The 22,660-nt window shown below is 36.3% G+C and overlaps 1 protein-coding gene across 2 annotated transcripts in view; it reads left to right on the top strand.

The window, feature by feature from the left end:
* The window catches only part of hspbap1 (hspb associated protein 1), a 36,407-nt gene that overhangs the window by 5,170 nt on the left and 8,577 nt on the right, over positions 1-22,660 (top strand). For both annotated transcript variants that reach the window (XM_030125716.1, XM_030125715.1), the window contains exons 4-5: positions 9,160-9,296; positions 13,529-13,700. In XM_030125716.1, coding sequence (XP_029981576.1) covers positions 9,160-9,296; positions 13,529-13,700 — 309 coding nt within the window. The remainder of the gene's footprint in view (positions 1-9,159; positions 9,297-13,528; positions 13,701-22,660) is intronic.

The following is a 22,660-nucleotide window of genomic DNA, read 5'->3' as shown; positions in this document are numbered from 1 at the left end:
TCAGGGCTCTATTCAGGCCAGTCTCTGCTTTGACGTCAGAGTTACCACTTTGTCAAAAATGGCTCTTTGATATGAAATAATGCTTAATATTTAGCTAATAATAATTTTCCCTCAGATGAAAATAGACTTTGTGTTGGTGATAGCCCTGGCCACATTGCATTTTTCAGCTTGTTGTCAGGTTTTGATTGTGTTTAACATATGATGTCTGTTCATTGGACTCATGGATGATATGGTTGTTGAGGTCAGTCTGTCCATTTTTGTATCACCATATCTCAGGAACAGGATAAGAATTGAGTTTTCAAAGATTCAGGTCACTGTAATCTCACAAAGAATGGTATTGGAATGAACTACCATGTCCATCTTTTGTGTCATTTTTATGTTTTTTTTTTTCTCTTTAGAATTCCACTAATTACTCTGTCCTTCAAAGTCATCACTACATACAGTAGAACCAACAGGGGCGGCCTATGTAAAGATATGGTTTATGTCAAATATTTGAGTACAGTTTTAATTTATTACAATTTTGATTTTATATACCTAATATTTGGAACCAATATTCACTTTTAAAGTATTTGAAAAGGTTCGTTAAGCATCTTTATGTTAGTTATGCAATAAATTATATGCATTTTTCAAATCTGATTTTATACTTTGTGTATGTTTTTTGGCCTTTTGTGTGGATATGATTGGTTAAAGTGAAACAATAATTGGCAGATGAGATAGATGAAGTTGTGCTGAAAAAAAAGATACATTCTCATGAGTGCACAATTATATGAGAAGTTTGTTTTACAAGCCGCAGTTCGTGAGTATTTTCATCTTGAAATATGAGTGGAAATCTGCAGTACGAGCGAGCTTCATACTTACTGCCACTAGTACTGAGCTTGTACATGATCCCCCCCAAACAGAAGCAGCCCCTAGCCCCTGCTCACTCAGTTTATGTGTTTTTGTCTCATTGACACAGCATCGCAATTGTTGTTCCTAACTTAAGTGAAGCGAGAGAGAAAACACTAGAAATTGTTCTAACTGACGTGTAATGGAAGGAGATTCTCCTTCCAAATAATAATAATCCTCCTCCTCCTCCACCATCTTCCTCATACACAGATCATCTCATCTTAAGAGGTAAATAACTTAATATAACCAGTTTATTTATTTTACATTCTCATTTACTTTTCTAATTGTTAATTTCTTTCTTACTACACTTTTTCTGTTTTAAAAACCCTTAAAAAGGATTTTTGGGTGGTTTTGAGCGTTTCTTTGGGGGCTCTAATAGATTAATTATATTTAAATTAATTTCAGTAGGGAAAATTGATTTGTAAAACAAGTAAATCGCAAAACCAGCACAGTCATGGCACAAATTAAAATCATTTTGTGAGGTTCTATTTAGTGATGTGCTGATCTGGATTTTTTTGCTTCCAATCCGATTTTTTTTTAAGATCAATTTTGCCGATACCGATCCAATACCGACTTTTTACCTTGAAATTTTAATTTAAATTTGGAGTCATTATTTAGAGGTTATGCTATTATTTTACTTGAGATCACAATCGGGCTGAATGTGGAACCTGAACTAAAACAAGTATGACACGTCTGACTCTTAATAACTTTAGTATAATTTTTGCACTTTCCAAATTCATACTGTGGGACAAAGTAGGACCTTTGGCAGGGCAGTTTTGGCCCGTGGACCGCATGTTTGCCACTGCTGTAGCGTGTCTATGGACAGGTCCGTCCAGGTATTATATGGGGGTGCGTTCCGTGCTGTACGTTAGTGATGCGCGCATCAGTGGGTTACTCAAAGGTCGGGTTGGGGCGAGTCAAAAGAATGTCAGTTTATTTGCAGGGTGGGTTGGGTCGGGTCAGATAATTCCACAAAAGCCCCGCAGGGTAAAAAAAAAACAACTTGCACATCACTAACGGACCTGAAAGTGAAACTTATAGATACTTTACTAATTCCTCTAAGTCTCCCACTGTTGTGCAGCTAATTTTCCTTTTCCCTACCTTCAGAAACTTTAATTTGAGAGCGCAGGGCGTTTGTTTAACACACACACACACACACACACACACACACACACACACACACAGAACTGGGTCCGGATCAGCCCGATCTCCTGACTAAATCTGATCCAGTCTTCTAAAAAATGCCAGATCGGCAGCCGATACCGATCTTTTGATCAGATCGGGACATCCCTAGTTCTATTGTATAATAAGGTTTGGGCAGATGTAGATATAAGCTGCAACTTGACCAGTTTATCTAAAGCGGTCAGTTTGGGTATCAGGTTTTGTATGACCTATATTGAGGTTTGAAGAATCCTGAGCCGTTGTTGTAAGTGGACAGGAAAGCACTGCAGAATACTGACAAGTGTGTGAGACAAGACTGAACACACCAGTCATTCAGCTAGACCTTGTTGTGTGTTTCATTCTGTTTCCGTTGTAGTCATACTTACGTAAGCTGTATAATATTTACTTGTTTGGAGTCATTTCTAAAACTCTGTCTTTTAACTCTGATCAGGCTGTGTGAAGTTTCACAGAAATCCTCCAAATCTATCACAAACTTCAAAAAACTTCAACCCACCAAATGCCACAGTTTGTCAAAGCTTCTGACCTTTTGCCATTTAGCACCAACCCAACTTATCTGTCTCTTTAAAGTGTAAAACGTTTTTAGGGATACTTCATCTTTTCTGAGTTTTCAGCATTTCTGCTCTGAAGAAAAAGTGCACATCATAATGGCTGGAAGGAAAGTTCATACAGAGCCATCTGCTGTCAGTCATTCAAACAGTATGGTTTGAAGTATTAGGCTTCTAGTGACAAATATTATTTGAGTAATTGACATTAATATTGACAACTTAAAGTATCATAAGGAGTAGTATAGCTGAGTAAACGGAAAAAGATAAGTGTTGAATAAAGTCATGCTTTTGGTTTTATATTCCACACAGACTGAACTCTTAGTGAACTTTTCATATATCGCACAGAGTGCAGAAAACTTAACAGAAATTTAAAAAAAAAATTTGTTTACAAGATAATAAATATTGTCAGACACTGTTTGCATGAGGTTTAATTAAAATGTGTTATCCACATAACTAACCTTGCTTTTACAGGAGCTTTATCTTATCGACAAATGAAATATTGAATTAATAAACACAGCCAGACTATTTCCTTTTCAGTGTTGGTTTTTTTTTTTTTTTTTCATAACACTTATGCTCATTTTTCCCTCTGTTTTGACATTTTCAATTAAAATGTTAAGCTGTTGCAAGTAATGATTTTATATTAGCTGCTATTCTTGTTGGCCAGTCGGCAAAGGCATAAAAGTGCCATCCTTTCTTGAGCCACTGCCGCACATTTATTTCATTTTTATCTCAGTGATAAATTTTTATTGGGCATTCACCTGCAATTATTACCTGCTGACATTCATGCCTTTGAGACAGGCAGACAGGGTTTTTTCACAGGATAAATGGTGCTGCTGCAAAAGGCTGCCTGAAGCCTAGATTGACCACTCTGTCATTTACAGCTGCCTGCATATATGGTAATGACTTCATTATTCTGGATGCAGCCATGATTGCTACACCTTTGTGCTCTGACAGGATGTGATTGACAGGTCGCTTTTTCCTAAAAGATGACAAACTGTATTTTGGGTTTTCTACACATAGGCCTCAATTGGTCACCTATAATGGGCTCTGTCAAAGAAATGAATGAGGTTGGGACACATCTCGTGGCTCATAGCAGAGATGTGACAGCTGTGAAAATGTCTACCTGTCATGCCATTATCACCTCCAGTACAAAGCGAGACTTTTTAAATTAGAAATCATAAATCTGGTATGTATTTTCACCTCTGCCAAGGGATGTTGTGTTAGCACCCATGTCTGTTTGTCTGCAGTTTTACACTAGAACTACAACACTGGCTTGATAAGGTAGATGGTGGAAGGGTAGGGCATCATGTGCCAAGGACAAACACTAAACTGCAGCAGCTCCATTAAAAGGAGCAGACCCTGGTGTATGAACTCATACATGCTTACACCAAGACCTCTCAGTCATCTAATTAAATAAAACACCCTGTCATACAATGTAAAAAAAAGATTAAAGCAGTGGTACCACCCTATGGTTGTAGTTCTGTACCAGGCAAGTTGCAGTTTACATCCGTGTCTGTCCTGACACCTGCTGTAAATGAAACAATGACTTTGAAAGAATTTAATCAAATTGATCAAGTGTATTGTTTGGTCAAATGGGTGTTTTCACTACGTTGACATATGTACGTTTTTTACTGAATATTTTGATATCACAGTGAAGTTCCCCATCGATTGTTAGGATAGAGAATATAATCTCCTCATCACTGTATAATATTACAGACTTTAATGTTTCATTTTGAATTTTCGTATATGAACAAACTACATCATAGCTGAAACAATAGCTGCTATTTACACAGCTATTGTATATGTATATGTAGGGATGGGCAATATGGCAAAAATATCTTATCACAATTTTTAAAAACTAAAATCACAGTCTCAGTTTTATCACGATTCTTTCCATTGATCTTTGAAACTAATTTGAAAGTTTCTGAACAGTGCAACCAAACAATTTCCTTATGTAAAAACATAGCCCCATAAGAAAAAAATAAAACAGACAATTTAGGCCAAAGAACCTTTCAGAACATTTTTAATTTAAATAGTTTGTGCTATTTTGCCAACATGTGCCAAGAACATAAACATAGTAAAATGTAAGAGGGAGCAATACCCCCTTAAACAAATGTCCTGCCCCCTCAAATTAAAGTTTCCAAAGGTGGAGAAAAGAAAAATGAGCTGCACAACAGGGGGAAACTAAGTTTCCCCCCCCTAAGAAACTTAGTTTTATGGTTGTATGGTGTGTGCATATTCATTGTTGGGTACGCAGTACAGCACAGAATGCACCCACCGTATAAACCCCCCCAATTCTATGATCTCTCTGCTTTGTCAGATCATCGACATGTTCTAATCCTTTATCATCTAATATTGTCATATCGCACACCCCTATAGATATGTATATGTATATATGGCCAAAGTCATACACACAGTATTTAATTGGACCACCTTGAACATTGATCGTAGGGCACCATCACCATAGGATTGATTATGGTATGTCATGCTTATATAATGGCACAATACACAGTATGTCACAACATTTCTTGTCACCCATAATTACATTTATTTTGGGTCAGGGCCTTGTATTGATGACGGAAGAGTCGGACCACTGCGTAAAGTTCCTGAATCTAGACCTGAGCAACTGAATCAACCCCAGATCATAACACTTCCCCCACAGGCTTGTGCTGTAGGCACTAGGCATTATGGTTAATCTACCTCTCTTCTCATCCTGATCACTCTGGAACAGGGTCAATCTGGACTCGTCATATGACCTGTTTCCATTAAAATACAGTCCAATCTTTACCAACTCCAGCAAATTGAATTTTTCTTAAAGTGTACCTGGAGTGAATTTTCATTATTAGCTATTTCAAAAGATATAATGCATATAATACTAGTGGTCACGTCTAGTAACTTATGTTATAGCCCATTGTCAAGTATGTATGAGTACTAAGTCACTGCTCTGTCAGTCAGTCATGGTCAGAGACATGTTTCCTCCTTCACGGGCTGTTCCAGCAGCGGTAGTGACGCAGTAACATTGTATTTTCCGATTACCTAAACTGCAATGGACTAGTCACTGACCCCGTGCAGATGACACATTATTGGCCAGTGCTGGGTCGCGTCTCTAGGTCAGTGGTGGAGTACAAACGTTACAGCTGCACAAACAACAAGCGCAAACACCTGCTTTCCACTCAGTCTTATTCACTGACTGTTGCTTGTTTACTCACACTCGATCACCTGGAATCAATGATGGTACGTCACTTAGATTCAGCAATGGCTGCTCCCCATAGGTTCCGCCCACGCACGTAATTTACTTATTATAAAGGCTCAGTGTGGTGCGTTTATGGCAATTTTTACCTCCGCCAAGGAACGGCGGAGGTTATGTTTTCATCAGAGATTGTTTGTGTCTTAGCAAGATAACTCAAAAAGTTATGGACAGATTTTGATGAAATTTGCAGGAAATGTTGATACTGGCACAAGGAACAAATGATTACATTTTGGCGGTGATGGGGGGGGGGCTGATCTGCCTTGGTGGAGATCTGCGCTCTCCAGGTGCCTTTCTTGTTTTTGTTTTTTTAATTGAATTTGCGCCTGAGTAATACACAAAGCACAATTGTCGTAAGCATGACCAGTACAGGTACAGTTTAAGAAATGAGAAACTACTCACTGCGTATTAAGTATTTCACTAATTGTCCAATGGAAGGCTCTCAGCTGTTTGATCCAGGTGACAACTTTGTTTTTTATGACTGAGCTGTTATCACAAAGAACATTATATAATGTTGAATGAATGTCTGATGAATGCATGAATGTTTTCTTGTTTTTCTTCTAAATGTTTTCTCACACAGAGCAGGATGAGTAAATCTTAACTAACAGTCGGTTTTGTTCCTACCCATTAGAGAATGTTGATGAATCACATTTGATCTTAAATTGAAAATTTGAGGCGCGTGTAAGGTAATTTTGTTTTGGCAATTTCACAGATGTTGCTGATGTCAGACACAATCAGGAGGAGAAAAGAAATATGAAAGCAAAGAAAATGTCACACAAGAAAAGCACTAAAAACACTATGTCTGTATCAAAACATATTTACTGAGGTAAAAAAACAAAACAAAAAACAAAACATATAGGACATAGGGCAAGAGATCACCCATACCCAATTAAGAAAACAGTCTTGATTAACAAAAAGCTTAATGTGAAAATGGGCCGAAGAACACGGTTTAACCACTGTGTGAGTGTAAGTGGGCTTGTTTCCATCTGCAGTGTAATCCACTTGCAGACCCACAGACCTGCAGGCCTTCCCCGATCAGTATGTGATTCTGTGCTTCACATATTAATTTGATGTTGATTGAATGAAATTAATCTGTTTATTTAGTTATAGGAACCAAGATGACATGGGCCTAGTCATTTTAATATTTCCAGGACTAAGATTTGGAGATGGTGCAGCAGTATTTCATAAACTAAACTCTGAATAACAATGCACTATCCACACATGGCAGTAATGAAAGGATGGCTGAGTGCAGTCGTACCGGTCTGGTTCTGTTATCAGTCAGATTAGACCTAATTATTTTTATTAAGGTTAAGCATTTAAAACTAACTGTTCTTTTTCCATTTATGTTTTCATAGTTAATTTTTCATTATAATTATTAAGCCTTTAGGCGCCGGATTTTTTTTTTGTTTTTATTATTTTTTCTTTTTTTATATTAAATCTTGATATATAGATTTCAAAAAGCTGTAGCTTGGAAGTGGTTAGAGATAAAGTCATACTGTAAATGAGAGAAATATTGGATATAACCCAGAGTTTATGATGGGAATAAATGTATTCCACATTGTGATGTCACAGGGCGGCAGCCCTATTGGATTGCATAACTCTTAGTAAAATTGAATTTGTATGTTACATATTTACATGGAAGTTTTCTTTTGATTTTTTTTTTTTTTTTTTTGTCATTTTATCCTTAAAATAAATGAATTTAATCATTAATAGAAAGTAAAATGCTGCCAGTTTTAGTAGCTTTTGAGCCAAGCAGCAGAGTAGTCAAATCTGTCCTTATCTATCGAAACTAAAACTAAATAAACTTTACTAACTTACTAAACCAGCTCAGGACCACGCTGTTCAAACTGAATTTTCCACTTCATTTTGAAAAGAAACATGCCCTGAAATGGTGTTAGGACTAAAGGGGTTTCTGTCTGCCATTTATTGGTGGGAGGTGGTAACAAGATTTGGCAGCTTATTTGGAGCTATGGTCTGTTTCATTCAGTTATGTTACTTGTCGCAATATTGCAACTTTGGCACTTAAAGGGTTAATATTTCATCCCTCAAAATGCAGCTGGTTTTTGTTCGTTTTGTTTTGTCGGAGCAGTCTTAGAGTTTGAGCTTACCTAAGAACAAGCAGGAAGTCTTACAGTATTGATAAATCTAACAGAGGGTCATGAACACAGTTTATGTGCATTACATTTGCATTATTTACATTCTGCAGCTGCTTCATTTATGAGGATTCCTGCATGTTATTTATCATTACTCCTTACCCATTGGACGCAGGGGTGTTATCGAAGCCTGTGTCATCCATCTGTTTGTCTGTCCATCAATGAAAATACAATTACCCTTCACCAAATCATCTGATCTCCTTTATGTTTGGTAAATGTAAATGGGAATTGTGTGATACCATTCAGACGCACCACTTTTCGCCAAAACGTACTGTCAATAGTAGAGGTAAACATTGTTTTGATGATGCCTATGTCATCATTATGTGTATTTTTAATTTTTTTTTAATTTATAGCAAATGAGTGATGTATTAATGTTGGCTGTTTTATGTCTTCTGTTACCTGCCTAGGGACTGCAGATGAAAAGTAGTTATTCGTACTAATTCTGGCATATTTACGTGGGTGTATTTTTCATACAGCAATGTTCATAAATATCCATAGTCCGTAATAAATAAACCAATAAAATAAAAACTAGAAAGCACTAGGAGAGCACAGGCCTCCGCCAAGGCAGATCAGTGTCCCCCACCCCCCATCACCACCAAAATCTTATCATTTGTTCCTTGTGCCAGTATCAACATTTCCTGAAAATTTCCTGAAAAATCCATCCATAAATTTTGAGTTATCTTGCAAACAGACAAACCCTGATGAAAACATAACCTCTGCTGTTCCTTGGTGGAGGTAATAACCTATGTTTTTTGGGTCATTTGGGGTCAGTGCACAGTCAGTGGGGACAGATAGGAAAAGCTAGCACAGATGAGGTAAGGGGACAGTGACAGGACAAGGGTATCAGGGGAATCCAAGCTTATTTTATGCTAAATTTAGTAGTTTTGGGTAGATGGCAACCAACCATTAGCTTTGTTCAGGTTCTATTTAGAGTTTCTTTATTAAAAGATAGGTTTTCCTTCCTGCTCTCCCCACTTGCTTGCTCACGGGGGAGTTGTGTTTTTTCTTCAATAAAATAAGGCCTTCACCTTTTCCATAATAAGTGCCTTGAGATGATTATTTGTTGTGATTTGGTGCTGTATGCTGTAAGTAAAGCTGAACTGAATTTTCCTGAGTATATGTGGTTGATCATTTTTATCATTTGCAGGATGTAAAGTGGTCCGAATTTGGTTTTGAGGGGCGCGATGGAAGGGAGAGTACCTTGTGGATCGGCACAGAGGGGGCCAACACTCCATGTCACCTGGACTCTTATGGCTGTAACCTGGTACTGCAGGTTCAAGGACGGTAAAGAGCATACAATAATATTTGTATAAGCACCTGAGTAACAAGATTCTGTAATTCACATCATACTTTAATCCATGTATGCAAAGTTAAAGAGTGTAATAACAGCTAACCAGGGCAGTGATAAAAAGAAAGTCTAAATTTTGTGAAGATGAAAGAGAGGCCTTTGTGTGTCACTACCTGACAGCTGATGGTCAATGAAGAGCACAAAGAAGAGCTCTCCATGGAGGAAGTGTCAGTCCAAATAATAAAGAAAATATATCTGAGCCTCAGTTACAAATATTATGAGTTCTTTGGGAATCATAAAATATGATCGCAGACAAGGTGAAAAATGGGGCATGATGGTCATTAAAAGGCTGCTGTAGTAGATAGAGATGATGAAGGGGAAGTGACAGCTGCAGAGTTAAGACAGAAGTATGAGCAGAGGGGACAGACACGGCCAAAACATCTATGCAGTACAATCCAAACAAAAAAGAAATGGCTCATAAGTAACTGAGTATATGTGTAAGCAGTCCATTCATTCAAAATATGTTGCACATCTGCTTTTTTGACAATTATTTTCAAGTCTTCACTGCACTTGAAAATTAGTCTAATGTATGAGTATATTGACCCAGTGCTTTATGAGTTTGTGAGAGTTCTGCTTTCTCTGTGAAAAACCCTCCTGGCTTGGCTGAAAATGAAGTGTCATATACCTGAAAATAGGCTGTTTATCAGAGCTCATGAAAAGTTACCTTTATAAATATACATGGTTTTCAGAGGACACACACACAGTTTCCATACCCTTCAGATTTATTTTCCATTAAGGTAACATAATTAATTGTCTGCTCATACAGTTTTTACAAGCGTGCGATTTACCTGACCCCAATTTAACTTTTGAAGGAAGTTCTTCTCAGATGTTCAGATGTTTATTTAATGGCTTCTATTTAGTTTCAGCCATAGCTGCAGTATTTTATTTGTAAGTACGCAGTCTTTGCTTTTGTTGCAGCTGACCCTTTCCTGACCTCTCTCACACAAAGGTCAGTCAGAGCACACACAGACTGCTCTCAGTGAGTTGCCTGTAGGGCTGCACAATATTGGATAAAAACTGACTGCGATTTTTTTTTTAACCCTGCGATATATATTGCGATATGAAAAATTACTTATATAATAGCTATATAATAGCGATATAATAGCTGTGTGGTGCCGACATAAATGGTCAGACAAATGAGTTGTGTTTCTTCTCAGTGTGGCAACAGGCACAAGGCACTGTCGACACAGAACATGTGTTTCAGTATCATCCTTCTTGTAGCAGAAATAATTCCAGATAACTGACGTTGCTTTTCTTGTCGGCACCAAGTCTTCATTTACGGTGATTTTCTCTTGTTTGTTGCTCATTTTTCAATGTTGTTACCAGTGGTGCTACCAGATTGGTGGATCGCTGCATGCAGTGTGTGTTAGGTACCCTTGAAATTAGATGACAACATATTGAGTTCATTTCCCTCCTACATTGCAGGACCTGCGATGTGACTATTGTGCACACGTACATCATGATGTCGATGCTTAAACGATATATTGTGCAGTGTCTAGTTGCCTGTGTTTGGAACGTCACCACTGTGAAACATTCATTCATTATCTGAACCCGCTTTATCCTCACTAGAGTCGCGGGAGCCTATCCCAGCTACTTATGAGCGAAGGCGGGGTACACCCTGGACATGTCATGAGTTCATCGCAGGGCTGGCATACAGAGATAAGCAACCAATCACTCTTATTCACACCTATGGGTGATTTAGATTAACTGATTAACCTATCAGTGTATGTCTTTGGATGGTGGGAGGAAGCTGGAGTACCCAGAGAGAACCCACAGGGAGAACATGCAAACTCCACACAGAAAGGTCCCACCCCCATCGACTGATGGGGGAATTGAATCCAGGACCTTCTTGCTGTGAGGCATAACTGCTATCCACTGCGTCACTGTGAAACAAAACTTTTTCTATTTCACACCTTTTTTTCCGGCTATAGCTACTCCCTCTATTTCTCACTGACCACAGCTGCTCTCTCCCTTGTTTGTTTAGAGAAGAGGAAAGATGAAGTCCTGTTTAGAAACACAAGCAACTAAGGTTTTTAGTTCATCTTTTGCCGACCTTGGTCGAATATACTATGTATAGTACTCATGGGTTTTGTCAAGACTAAAAAATGCAGCAAAAGTAATGCATAGTTTGTCAGTTTGTAAAAGAAAATGTGACATTGCACTGTCAGGCCAGTTATAATAAGTCTGTGAGTCAGATAAAAAAAAGAGTGCTGGCAGGGCACAGTGTTTCATACATCAGCTCTATGTCGGCACACTGGTGCTGGAAGTGTTCTGCCTGTTCACTGTGCACATCAACTTGAAGGTGCATGGTCATGTAACTGCTGACATGCGCTGTGATCTGTCCTGTGGCCTCTGACAGAGTGGATGTGTCGCACCACTTCAGGACAAAGGGAAGGAAATGGAGACACAGTGAGATGCTGTAAGGGTCACTGTGGGACAAGGACCAAAAGGGAAAAGGTCTTGTAACTTATTTCTGTGCTGCAGTTTTATCTCACTCATTGTAATTGGGTCTCTGATTTCTTGGTCTTAATGTCAAATGAAATCGATCGTGACAATGATCGGTCAGGGAAATGGAATAAAATATAGTAATGTAGAGACGCACGATTATTTGGATCACAATCTCATATGGGAATGTTACAACCTACTCTGCTCCTTATTATCTACACCTTTAACCCTGTGAAGCCTGAACCATTAACAGAAAATTCCAGTTCTTTGAAACTGGAGCCTTTATTGGTCCTTCTGAACAACCAAAAAGCTTTTTTTCAAATATCAATTTTCATGTATGAGTTTCAATTTTGTATCATATTTGATACATCGGGTCTCAATGCTCAAATATTATTATTTTTGAACAAACAAAAACATAATATAGCACAAACATGTCTAACAATGTGGTAATTCCTTTTCAAAATTGCCAAAGTTCTGCCTCCTTTCTCATTAATGACAATCTTGTAGTGTCACTGGAAAGGCCTCTGGTGAACAAATTCCTCATCCTGGTGGATTATCTGTGTATTGCATGTATCTAATTGTATACAATTCAGGTTTTTCAAGAAATAAAAAAAATCACACTGATCATGTAGAGGACTTCAAAACTCATTTATCAAATAGGATACGTTTGGCGTTATAGGGATGATAACAGACTATTCAGTCACTGTTAAGGCAGTCATGCTCATGTAGCATATAGTCACATGACTAAGTAGTATAGAATAGAATAGAATAGAATAGAATAGAATAGAATAGAATAGAATAGAATAGAATAGAATAGAATAGAATAGAACTCGAGAATATTTGTTTATTGGAATTACAATATTGTCCACTGAAATGACAATATGACTTTTTCACCATGTCATGTAGTCCTTCAATTATCCCCCCAAAAATTGTGACTTAAGGAAAAACTAAATTTCACAGATTGAAATTTCAGAGTTAAAGAGGAAACATGTTTTGCTTTTATTGATTTAATATTGGCCCTTGGGCTTTTATCAGCTTTTCTCTGAAATGATCTGTAGGGTTGTCTCATTCTGAATATACATAGACTGTGTAAACACTCACTATATACATAGTATGTAGATGTACAGTCTATGATCATGTTTTTTAATCCATATACTGTACAGAGAAAAATATACGGCTTTGGAAATAATTACTGGACCACTGTGATAAAATAGTGAAAAGTCACATTTTGCATGAAAGGACAGGCTATTCTTGTGTGAAAATATGCAGCAAAAATCTGTAAAAGAGATGCATGAAATATTTGATTTACATCTTTAACAATGAAATAAACTGTATTTAAACCAATGACAACAACATAATTCTTCTCTCTGCGTAAATTAAGGATATCTGATGTTGAAAAGCAGTGAATTCACCCAGAATCCAATGGAAAACGGTCATGCTAAAGTGCTGAGTCTGTTTCTACTCATTATTTCCAAAGCTGTATTTCTTACATGTAAAACTGTTCTGAATCCTATCACATTAAAATTGTCCACTCTTAAACGGTAAAGGATTTGTGTACAGTTCTTTGCCTGCAAAGCATTCTGCCCAGTCTATAGGTTACTTGATCAATAAGTGACATCACCAGGTCAGAAAGGGAAACACTAGGATTTGTTTCAACTTGTACACTTCGATTTTCCCAATAACCTGGGGTCATATCTAAATGAGATGTTTTTCTTTGTGTCAGGAAGTGCTGGCACCTCTTTCCTCCTGAGGATGCAGCTAAACTCTACCCAACCAGGATCCCTTATGAGGAGTCCAGTGTGTTCAGCCAGGTAAATGTTCTCCAGCCAGACCTGAGGAGGTTCCCTGCCTTTCAGAGAGCTAGGACTCACAGCGTCACTCTGGAGCCTGGACAGGTGAGGGTTTTCAGTAGTTAAGCTCCTTTGCTGACCAGACGACACACCAGTGTTCGAAAGAGAAAATATGTATTCTAACACTAACTGTGTAAAGAATCTACATAACCATCACAAACTATGCTAATAAACTGCAAATGATCACCAGCTAAAAACTAGGCACGTACACTGTCAATCTGTAGGTAACAGAAACCGCTTTACTTTAAATCTGTGTCAATAAGTCCAGAAGTTTCCAATACATTTTCCTAAATTTTGACATCAGTGTAGCTTAATATGTTATTTAACACATCATAGGCAAATTTAAGTGAATTTCCTGTGGAAACCACATGTTAAGCACTTTGCCGTAAACCTTGTCAAAATCACGGACATTTTGATGAAACCGTGTTACCGAGTACATTTTAAAATATTTTTAGTCAAAAATTGTATTTTATGCAATCATCATCCTTGCTACGTTTAAGTACTTACAAAGATCTACTGAAATATGTAACACACATTGATATAGGTTATACATGTACAAAGTTAGAACCCATTGAACACCAAACATGTAACTGTGTCACTGCTTGACCTGACCACAAATGCATTTGTCACTCTGTCTTAAGGTCCAAATTGGATATGTAGGAAGTATGTAGAGCACTAAAAACAAACCCTTTGGGGAAAAACAGCTTCTATAAACCAAAAAGCTAGTAATTAGTGTGACCTCCCTTACCCTTTTTACCACAAATGCCAGATCTCGTTTTGAAAACCTACTGTCCACTCACAGAGATCAGACTCAGCTTTACTGTCATTGACCATGTGACCATGTGACCATGTGACGTGATTAAAGGAAACACAGTTCTACAGGTCTGTATGCAGCAAATATAAAATTACAATAATGAATAAAAAAAGAAAGATAGAAGAGCTAAAATAGAATAGAATAGAATAGAATAAAAACTATCATCAGATCCTTTAAAATGGGATAAAAATAAATTCAAATATGTACAGTATTGTATAATGAATGGCAGCAGCAACAGTTTAAGGTGGTGGTGCAATAGAGCATGTACAGCAGAAACATGTGCACCAGAATGATCCATAACCCATCAATAAAAGGCCTTTCACAGAAGCAGACCTCCATCAGTACGCCCCTCTTCTTCTCAGGAGGAGCAGAAAGGCAGTCAAATATAATATTTAGTATATTAACTGTATAGTTTGCAGCATTCAAGTCAGCACCTGTAGTCAAACCAGCTGCTGCTTCATCATTACAGTAACTGTTTCTTCATTGGCAGCTGCGTTTACAAAAAGTACAGTACTAAATAAAGATGAATAATGCATAATGCATTCATTTTTAGACCTTCCTAAAATTTGGTTTTGACATTTCAGGGACTCTATTCACTCAGAGGAACACCTCACACAATGGCTAATGTGCTGTTAGATCAACTAAAAGAAGTAAACAGGTTTAAAATTCCAAAAATTAACCACTTAATGGAATAGTCCAATAGAAATGACATTAACCCATAAAGACCCAAACATCCACCTTTAACCAAAACCATCCACTGATATAAACTGTTTACTACCTGTTGATCCACTAATCCTATAAATACAAGTAAATAATTGGTGCAAAATACAGTTTATCATCTTTTCATGGTCATCAGATATGACCCATTTGGACGTTCAGAGGCTCCGTAGTTACCATGGAAACACCGTGATCTTCTACAACGTTGATTCTCCTGTAAAACCCATGGAGTTAGATCAGTGACAGTGGATGGAGACACTGGGTTTATGTTCAGTTATTGATAAATTTTGCTGAAAGAGTCACTTTTTCTTCAGTTTTCTCTGTTTTTGATACAATAACCATCACCTTTAATTTGAGCTTCAATGAATGAATGAATATGATTAGTAAATTAAATATAGGAAAATACCTGATTTTTCACTGAAAAATACAAAATAAACAAGATATTATTATAATAAATGGTGATAAATCACTTAAGAAATGTTAAATATAGAGAAAAATCAATGTGGGAACTGAAACAAAAGTAACACTGGGTCTTTATGGGTTAATATAATCTCATCATTTTTAATGTGAGCCATCACAGATCTCAGCTGCTGCCTGATAATGTAGACTTATCATGAGAAGGTCAAAAAGGTGCTGAATTGAACATCAGTTGTAAAGGTATTTGAACAGTTAGTCCAGAAAAAAAAAATGTAAAGCTAAGAAAATTAAAATTTAAAGGGGTCATAAAATGATTAAAAAAGAAAGAAAGATTATATTCAAATGATAAGAAAAACATGGGTTTTAAAAGGGAGCACAATGTCAAGTGTTAGTAATGTATTGAACCAGTAGTTGGTACATGGTATAATTACACACCTAAAGGAACATAAATTTGCATTTGTATAGAAATGGAAAGCTCAAACACCTCACCTATGCCTGGATGGGATGTTACGTAACACTGTAGCTTCACGTTTATGTGATGAACTGACTATAAAGTCTGATTTTATTGGTCCTTAAGCTCTGAACATGTAAAAACTAGACTCAACAGTGAGATTTATTTGTCATGGTGTCTTCCATAAAAGTGTAAAGGAAGGCAACGGTCGTGACATGTGTTCTAATGAAAGTGGCATTCTCAGTTATACTGACGCACCTTCAGCACAGCAGAGCTTTTATGTCCAATGAATCCATAGGTTTACGTGCATTAAACTCATCAGTATCATAAGTCATAAGAAAAGGTTATGTGTAGGTCAGTGGAACGGCTGACGGATCAGTTGTGTTCATGTCATCTGCTCTGCTTTACAATCAGAGCGGGTAAAGCTCTGATCCAAGTGGACGGCTTCTTTTGAAGTAGTTCCCCTGGTTGTTTTGATCCGTCTGTGCCTTATTTTAGATTCCAACTGCATTGTTTTATTCTTCAAAAGTCAAAATAGTGACAGAGTAATTAACATGTGCCTCTTTTCTCTATCTGTTTGTGCCGGAGCCCCTGTAGTGAACTAAATCCCTTCCTATCAGCAGCGGTACCCACAGCTGTCACGTAACTAGAGTGGTTGAAGAGTGATGTGCAGGTCAGGGTCAATGCTCTTACCTCTGCACACTCCTTCTGCTTTATTACACCTGCTGAGATAATGATGATGGTTATGCAGTTGACCTTGTTTTTTTTTTTTTTATTCTGAGTGAAAGTCCACTTGGCTACTGTGAGTGGATTCCAGATGGTTTGAAGAAATTTTGATGTTCCCAGTTTTTATTCTTGACCTTTTGGAGGTAGTTCATGTAAAACAAATCAAAGAGAGTCTCTTTGATTTGGCCTCTTGATCCACTGTGGATTTCTCTCATCGTCCCTGTGTAGGTGGGGGCTCAGGTCTGAAGACATGGTTTTGCTCATATGAGATGTAGATGAAAATTTCCTGTAGATAATAAGCTTTTTAGGCTTGGTTTATGGCACCAGTGAATGACCTTCTGGGTCAACCCCTTCTTGCATATTTCCCACATCTATGGACAGTTGATCAGAAAATGTGTGCATGCTTGTGTGTGAAGTGTAGGTTGGAGTCTGCTTACACTAAATGTTCTCTAGCCTGTCTCTTATCTGGAAGTAATGCACTGGAATAAGGGTGAATCATGTCGTTCTTCTTATTTACTTATTTAGAACATGCAAAGTTCTAAATAAAACAAAGCAAAATAAGACAAAAACAAAATAACCTTTAAATTAACAGAATCTATCCTCAAGTGCGTGCAAGTCTGAATTTTGCATAGGCTTCCTTCCACTATCTGCGCATTATTTTGTTATTGTTATTAATTTGTTGTATTCTTTTGTAGGCATTTAGTCAATTTAATATCATGTACAAAAACAACCTCTGTTTCAGCACTACTTCACATCATCGTATCATCCTGCATTTAGTACCATCCAAGAACTATCCTAACAAGCAAAATAATTTAACCCTCATTCCAGAACAGCAGTGGAGGGTACCAGACCCATCTACAGCACTGGACCACAGCTAATGAAGTGTGTAGGTGTGAGACTACTGTTCCTCTCTATCAGGGGTGCCAAACTTAGTTTCTTTCAGGGGCCACATTCAGCCCAATCTTATCTCAAGTGGGCTGAACCAGAAAAATAATAACATAATAACCTATAAATAATGACAACTCCAAATCTTTCACTCTCTTTTAGTGCAAAAAATAATATTAATACATGAAAATATTTTCATTTACAAACTATTCAAACAAAAAAGATGTGAATAACCTGAAAAAAAGACATTTCTTACAAAAAATAAGTGCAATTTTAACAATATTATACCTCAACTTATCATTTATATATGTGTATTACAGATCAGATCTACAAAGGCACAAAACATTCAGTAACAGGCAGAATATTGTTAAAATTGCACTTAATTGTCTTCAAACATTTCATGTTCATATTTGTTTAGGTTAGTCACATTTTTTGTAATTTGACATTTTTTGACACTAAAATAAAGAGAAAATTTGGGGTTGTCATTATTCATAGGTTATTATGATCTGATCCACTTTAGATCTAATTGGGCTGAATGTGGAACCTGAATTAAATGGATTTTGCCACCCTTGATACCCTTGTTATTATCTTCAGTGTAATTTTTGCATTTCAGAAATTCATCCCACAGGCCAGAATTGGGCCCTTTTGGTATGTTTGACACCTGTGCTCTACGTTGTCCACCATAAGCTACAGTTAGTTTACAAATGGACAATACGCAAAAGGCCAAGCAGCCTTTAGCTGTCAGGGATACACAGATGAATCAGCAGATCATTACCAGTCTGTATCGCCCTGTTTGACTGACACTGGCCGTTGGTACATTTGACAACATCAGTTGTGGTCAATATTTAATAAATGTGTTCTGTTCAGTGTTGTTTCAAACATTTTTATGACTGAATTTTTGCCCATTTAAAGGTCATATGACAAAGACCCGAAAGTCCAACAGAAAATAGCATCAGGTTTAAGCCAAATTGTCATTTTCAACATCAGTATTTATGTCAGGCCAAAAGTTTAGTACATCCCTACTTTTGATAACTTTGTAAATCTTACATCTTGAACCTTTAACTATTCTTTGGGTTTGTTTTTCATGATAACTTTTCCACACCACTTGCAGACAGTGCTTATTATGCTATATTCCACAAACTGTCCATCAATCCAAGATGGCTGACAGTGGTAGTCATGCACAGAATACTGCAGACATATGTGCAATCAACTTCTGTGAACATTTAGAATAAACTGTGGTCTTTAAACATCAAAACCAAATGTCAATGTGTGGATATTATGCAGATGTTCGATTACATCAGTTGTACCCATTCAGAGGTTTAAATTAGCTTGTATTTTAATTTAAAAGACAAGAATTACTTAACTCTGATAAAATACTTCTGCTATCTACAGCAATTAAAGCAACAGATGTCACATACATTTGGAGGCAATTGTAATTGTTTTAACTCAGATTATTTAAACATGACTATAGAATAAGCTAAAAGGGAGAAGTGAGTTTTCTTTTCTCATCAGCAGTGTGCGATAGACTGCATATATTTAACCACCAATATTTATTTAACAATTTTTAATATCGTATATCAATATCACAGATAGTTTTTTACTTTAATTCATATATATATAACATAAAAAGACAAAATATTCCGTACAGCTGCTGGCCTTTACATATTTTGTTCCATAGTGTCCACATGAATAGGCTTACAAGTGACTTTTAAATTAAACATAATCTGTAAAGACAACTTTTTTTTTTTTTTTTATTTTAGGCATGTTTTGAGTTATAAAACCTATCTTGAAATGTCAATATTTCACGCCTGAATGGCCACAGTCTCCTCATCAGTGCCTTGAATCCGTCCAGTGGGACCTCTTTGGGTCTGATCTTTTTCTCACTGTGCACATGCTCGGAAAGGTATGCATCGAGGCCCCAGCTCAGATACAGTACCTTTCACCGTACACTTTCCAGTACTTAAGCTGTCCACGGTGAATGGTTTCATTATCTGCACCAGTCTCCTACAAGATGGCTTCACCTCTGCAAATAATAAGGACAAATCATTCCTCTTGTCTCATCAAACCAGCAGCCATGAATGAAACAGGACTGCTGAGGAGCCTGGGAATCAATAAGGCGTGCCCATTTTAATAGAGTCACTTGGTGAATGGATGAAGTATTGACGCAGAAAGTTAAAGATCCACACTGCCATCTAGTGGATGGTCAGTGGAGCTAGTTACTCTCTCCTAATGACGTATGCAGGGTTGTAACAGTTATTGAAAACCAAAACACTAAAGGTCTGAAGTTAACTGAAATTAATATTAAAACATCTGTTTTCTAAAACACAAAAACTAAGTTATAATGAACACTGTATAAAAAACAGAACTGAAGGTGTAATCAGCTTAATTTTCATTTTCTTCCCGTGTTAATTAGTCCTGGTCTACAAGAATAACATGGCTTGGCACACGATGAGCCTTTAAATAAAACAACCAGAACACCAAGGTAACACTGAAGTTAAATCAAAACTAAACTAGAATAGAATAGAATAGAATAGAACAGAATAGAATAGAATAGAATAGAATAGAATAGAATAGAATAGAATAGATCTTTATTGTCACTGTTACAGGAACAATGAAAATCTGTTTAGCAGCTCTGTTCTGTTTAGCAAAAAAGACTATAAAATATCACACAAAACACTGAAAATTGTTGCCAGTGTACAAAACCTACAGCAGAAACTATTGAATATACATATTCTACTAAAGAACTACTAAAAACTACTGAAATATACTAAAAGCTAACTGTATACTACAGATTAGAAATTTGTACATAATAAGTAACATATGTATATAATAAAGATATGTTCAGGCAGTGTGGGATATATACACCTAGATACAACTACTCTGTTCATCAGAATATAAATAAAAGTATTTATTCATTCATACATCTTATTAAAATTAAACTGATGTGTGAAACCTAACCAAAAGATTACATATATGTCCCTTTTGGCAGGGTTTTCTGTAGGTCTGTAGAGGGCTCATATTGTTATTTTACTAAACACTCAGCATTTTTGCAGTGCACCGACTGTAAAAAAAAAACAAAAAAAAACCAAAACATATACATATACATATATATATATATATATATATATATATAAATATATGTATGTATATATATATATATATATATATATATATATATATATATATATATATATGTGTGTGTGTGTGTGTGTGTGTGTGTGTGTGTTCACCTGGCTATTTAAAATCAATAATCATTACAATCGTAGTATACCTATGAAGTATGGGGCTCTATGGTTAAATACTTAAAACAACTTAAGACACTCTAAACTACAAAAAATGCTTTTAGTGCAGTTTTCCCATACACACATTTTTATATATATATTTTTCTCTTTCTTTTTCTTGTTTGGGGTGCTATATATACTTGTGTACTCTCCAATAATATTAATAACATTACATGTCCATATCTTGCATATAGGATGTAATTGTGAATAAGCAAATTTGTTTACTGTTAGGCAATTTTTTTTGTTTGCTTTGCTTTTAGTATTGTCTTTTCTTTTTTCTTTATTTTTTTTAAAGTTTTTCGCTTTTTTTTTTTTTTTTTTTTTTCTTTTTAATTTTACCTTTTTTGTTCTATGAGTACTTTGCCATTTTTATTACTATCATCAAGCATGTCATGTAGGACCAGCGGTGGGAGCGTGAGGGGATGGGAAGAATGGGACATGCTTAATGCCTCTGAAATTGAATATTCAAATGTTCAATGTAACTTAAATCTGCACCAAAAAATGATAAATAAATTTGTAAAAAAAAAAAAAAAAAAAAAAAAAAAAGTTGTAGTATACATGCTGCTGTGCATACGGAGGGGTTTTTTTCTAAGGTTTTTCTTCTCTAAATAAAATTTTTGCCAAGGTGAGATTTTCTGGATTTGCGCATATTAAAGACCTTTCATATCATCTTTCATACATTTTGAAAGCTGCCATGTTTCGTCTTTCAACCGGAGATGTGGACACAATGTGGAATCAACACACAAACATGCTAGTTCGTTGAATGCTGGATACTGGATAGTGCAGTATACATATCCATGAACTCCTCACAAAACACAAATAATTAACTCATTCTGCATCTTAATTTGAACATCCACCACTGGAAAAAGGCCTTGTAGAAGCCAATAACGTAATAACGGACCATAATGTAATAACGACCAATACCGTAATAATGGCCGATAACGTAATAAATTTACCCTTTTTAAAATGTAATAGGCCAATAATGTAATTACTGGCCAATAACGTAATAAAACTCCTGAACCGATAACGTAATAACTTTTGGCCCATAACGTAATAACTTATTACATTGTTGGCTGGTTAGTACATTATTGGCCTAGTAAAAAAAATCTTTGCAAATTTAATAACTGAACCAATAACATAATAATTTATTAATATCACTGTATTTAAGTTTCATTTTATTAGATATAACTGTGATAGAATGGCAAATTTATTACATTCTCAGCCATTACGTTATCGGTCGTTATTACGTTATTGGCTTCTACAGACCTCATTTAGAATAGCAACAGAATATGATGCACACTAACAGGGAATATTACCGTGCATATTAGTGTGCATGTAAATGAATTCATTATAGAATAAATGCAGAACAGTATCCAATTCGGTGCATGTTCTGTCTGTGGAGAGGTGATATTAGTGCTGTAGATGATGATGAACAGACAGTCATTGAGCCTGTTTACATGCACACTAACACTCCGATCATTGTCCAATATCTGGAGTTGTCAGATTAATCAAGTGATCATATAAACAGTATAATCTGATCTGTTTTATCAGATAACAGCAGTAATCTGATTATAACACACCTGGATTTCTCAGTATTCCAATGTCTTCCTGCATGTATACAGGTTAATCTGATTTTTTCATTCTTTTACATCTCTGCATGTGTAAACACTATTAAAATCGTAGAAAACGGAAGTTACGTAGTCAAACGTGAGCA

This window comes from Sphaeramia orbicularis, chromosome 21, assembly GCF_902148855.1.
Source record: "Sphaeramia orbicularis chromosome 21, fSphaOr1.1, whole genome shotgun sequence".
NCBI lineage: Eukaryota > Metazoa > Chordata > Actinopteri > Kurtiformes > Apogonidae > Sphaeramia > Sphaeramia orbicularis.
Note: the sequence above shows the minus strand (reverse complement) of the source record. Positions and strands in the feature narration are given on the sequence as shown.